Source organism: Lycium ferocissimum, chromosome 8 (assembly GCF_029784015.1).
Source record: "Lycium ferocissimum isolate CSIRO_LF1 chromosome 8, AGI_CSIRO_Lferr_CH_V1, whole genome shotgun sequence".
Lineage (NCBI taxonomy): Eukaryota > Viridiplantae > Streptophyta > Magnoliopsida > Solanales > Solanaceae > Lycium > Lycium ferocissimum.
In genome coordinates this window covers 65,938,459-65,942,326 of record NC_081349.1, presented here as the reverse complement: position 1 = coordinate 65,942,326, position 3,868 = coordinate 65,938,459, and the positions used below count along the sequence as shown (strand labels likewise).

Sequence of the window (3,868 nt, the reverse complement as noted above, 5' to 3'; positions counted from 1 at the left end):
CTTCTTATAATGACTTAAAAACCACGTGCTAATAATTGATAACATCAATACTTGGTTTTAAAATGGATAGATGTACGTATTTTCAATCTAATCGATTAATGTGGTTAAATGAAGTTAACACCGCAAACCGGACCAAAATTAGAAAAAGAATGATAAGAAGAAGCAAAAGCTTCAATAAAAGTCTAATACAATGTTTTAGATCTGAAAAAGCTAACCCCTAAAAGTAGGAAAGTGCCCCCTATTTATAGTTTTTCTCTATGGGTCTTTCATACATCATAAAGCCCTTTTAGAATAATGGAGGCCCCTAATATGGATAAGGTTGTCAGCATTAGGTGGCAAAACGGTCTTCACACGTGGCAGTTGAATAACTGATTAACCGGACCAACGGCCACGATCATAACGGCCATGAAGAAACCGGACTAACGATCAACGTCAACCAGTGCGAGAAACCGACCAATGGCCACTATCGACTCGACCATGTAGAAACCAGGATTAGCGATAAAGTAGTTCGCCCCGGATAAATCGGACACGGTTTTCCTCCCAGGCTTCTTACGATCAAGCACTACTGATGTCATACCCCCGGTCTGAACGCTCGTGCTTGTCTTCTTCCTTTTCTCGGTCCCCGGTCTCACCGGCTAAGCGTTAATCCAGTTTTTACCGTATACAATCAACATTTAAAATACCACTTTTTTCTCAGGATTGGTAGCTTAATTTACATTCACATTGAGCCTGGTGAAACTTAAAACAAAATTAACAAAGGAAAATGTACTTACCATCTAAGTCAACACTTTTGATACAATAAATCATAACCAGCAATGTCATGTAGTAAATGTTTTTGCATCATTAGAAAGATTCTAGCCTTTTTGTTTCATCTATAGTGGAATGATTCACGATCTATTCCTCCCCAACCAAAAAGAAGAATCTCGAGAAAGATTCACTAACCCCATAAGAACAATCAGAACTTGAGCAGGGCAGACCTAGCCTATAGGTATAGGTTCATGTGAACCTAGGAGCTTCTGTTAAGGCCATGTATTTTGTATTAAGAAAATTACAAAATATTCATAAATGTTGTGATTGTGAACTCAGTTATTATTGCATTTTAACTTGAAGTCGTTACACGATCCCATAAACTTTAAGTCCTGGATCCGTCTATGAGCTTGACTACTTTAAATTGTCCCCATCGTCCTAACAGCCGATCACACAATTAAAGTTGCTAATTGCCTTGATTATCCTGGGGAAACTGAATCAGTACAATCTTTCATTTTTACTATTATAATCTGTTAAAGTAGTTTGTAACTGAAAATCTTGCTCATAGAAGGAAATTACAAACAAACGAAAAAAATTGTCTGCTTTTCTGAACTAAGATTATTATCTGTGAAGGTTCAAATTTTACTTCCATGATGCACCAGAAGTGAAGAGAATTAGGATCCCACAATAAGAAGGCAAAGTCTATACATTTAGTGTTTGTGTTGTATTTTGTGTCTGTACTGAGTTTCTTTCCCTATTAGCAAACCACTTGACTGTTCTCCTTACAATTGGAAGCCAAAGCTTCCTCCTCCTTTCCTCTTTCACATTGTTTTGTGGAACTGAAAGCTCTCTATTCCTGTTGTTGAAATCTATGAATCTTGGATGCACTATAATTTCTGACATGGATCTTTTCTCATTTTGATTTACTACTTTTGATGTACTTGCTGATACAGGGGCTGCAACAAGACTATTTTGCTTGAATTTAGTCTCGAACAATCTTTTCCTTTCCATTTCATCCTTGATATTCATCCTTTGACCTTCTTCTATCACTCTTCTTGCCGTGGATTGCTCAGTTTTTCTGTCCATTGATGAGAATCTGTTGCTTGTCATGCCATTAAGCATTTCCGAATTCAAGAATATCAGGTCAGAAGAACTCACGTTGCTCCATCGATTCTTGAAGACAACATCTGAGATTATGATCTTATGATTGAACCTGTGTAGTGCTTTCTCATTGTTTTCTTGTATTGGCAATTCTTCTTCCTTCTTACCCTTTTCAGATTTCCTAAAGCTACTTCCGATACTAAATCTTGAGGATCCATTTCCCTCTCTTTGAATATAAAGTTCCAAATTTGATTCCTCTCTTGACTGATTCCATAAGAATCTCAAACTATCTGAATATGTAAGTAATGAAAGGTCTTCAGAACTGATCTTATGCCTGCAAAGAGGGCAGGTTGAATGTTTTTCCAGCCACTGATCAATACAGTCAATATGAAAGGCATGTTTACACATAGGAAGCAATCTAAGAATTTCAATATCTTCAAATTTTGATAAGCAAACAGCACATTCAAGCCCTTGTTTGGACCCTTTCAGTAGAGAGAATCTGAAAAAAGGGAGCGATTCCACCACAGTTTTATCGATACCTGAGGAACGAGACACTGATCGAACAAGTCCATCCTGAATATGAAGGTTGGTGCTGTTATGAACAGGAGAAGATGTCCTATGACAGAACTTGGCATAGAGGAGTAGAAGAAAAGTTAGTGAAAACATGATAGAAAGGACACCGATAACAACAGCAAGGCTTGGCTGGAAACTGCTAACAGCATCTTCTGAAGATGGCAAATCTTCATGATCAGCTCTCACATTCAAAGAAAGCACTGCTAACATTAAAAAGATACTTAATTGATTCATGAAAAGATTGAACTTCCGATAAATCAAAGGCTTATGAAAATACATCTCCTTTATGTTGTGTATAGAGAGGCTCTCAAACTATAGAGGGTAGTTTGACATTGGTTTGTTGTGTCTCAATATTTATTTTTTATATTTGGGGAAGTGTATCCACCTGGTTGGTCTGTATTCTTGGTATCTTCACGGATTGTTTTCTTTATTTGTGGATGTGAGGTCTGCTGAAAGTTTTAAAACTGGGAATATTATGTAAGTGATGGAAATTTGGGAAGGCTTAAACATGAACACATATTCTTCTGACTTGGGGCCTAATAAAATTAGAATAATATCGTTATCTTTTACCTACTCAATTTTGAAAGGATGCAGCCTCTGACGCAAGCACTTCATCTCATTCATACCTAGAGGACAACTAGCCAGGGCTGAACTTCCAATATTTTTTTTTAGATATTCAGTATATGAAACGTACTGACTCGACTAATTTGAATTCGCGCCGTATAAGTCCTCTCAGGGGGTAAAACGCTCCATACTAAGAGGTTCTCGCTTCCTAGAGCTTGACCCCAGTGGCGGAGCCACGAATTCAAATAAGGGGATTCAAAAAAATATTATGTCAAGGAGATTCAACAACTTATATATATGCAAAATAATTATCCCATTTACATAGTATAATTTTTTAATGAAGGGGATTCAATTGAACCCCCTTGCACCCCTCTGCCTCCTCCCCGCTTGACCCCGAGATATCTGATTAATGGTGGAGAAATCCCAACCATCTGACTACACCCTTTCAATTAGTGTTGAATTTTCCGACAATCTCACTAGGCAGGATAAAGGCTATCTCTGTAAAACAGAAACTCAGGAAAAAACTTTAATTTGACAGTGTTATTTAGATACTGTAACATGAATTGGTACTGTTTTAAGATAAGTTCTGAAAACTAGTGTAAACAAATTGAGTCATCCGAGTTAGAGCCTGCATTGGAAGACTATGTGACGAGAGGGGAGGTGATAAAAAAAAATGAATATTGCTTTATCATTTTCATTTGCGAAGTTGTATTTGAATGAGTGAAGAATGACGTTTTCTCAATGAAAAAGAGAAGTTGCTATAAAGTTGATAAAATGGTTCAAATTTTGTCGAAGAAAAAGAAGCAAAACTTTATTTATACACATACAGAATGTAGCTGAACACATTCTTACAGGAAACAAAAAACGCTGTCAGCAATAAATA

General features: G+C 36.9%; 1 protein-coding gene across 1 annotated transcript; it reads right to left on the bottom strand.

Moving 5' to 3' along the window:
- Positions 1 to 1,245: 1,245 nt before the first annotated feature.
- On the bottom strand, positions 1,246 to 2,962 carry LOC132067071 (E3 ubiquitin-protein ligase ATL42-like). Its single transcript, XM_059460217.1, has one exon. It carries the CDS (start codon positions 2,698 to 2,700, stop codon positions 1,450 to 1,452), a length of 1,251 nt encoding a protein of 416 aa, XP_059316200.1. The 5' UTR covers positions 2,701 to 2,962; the 3' UTR covers positions 1,246 to 1,449.
- Positions 2,963 to 3,868: the final 906 nt, after the last annotated feature.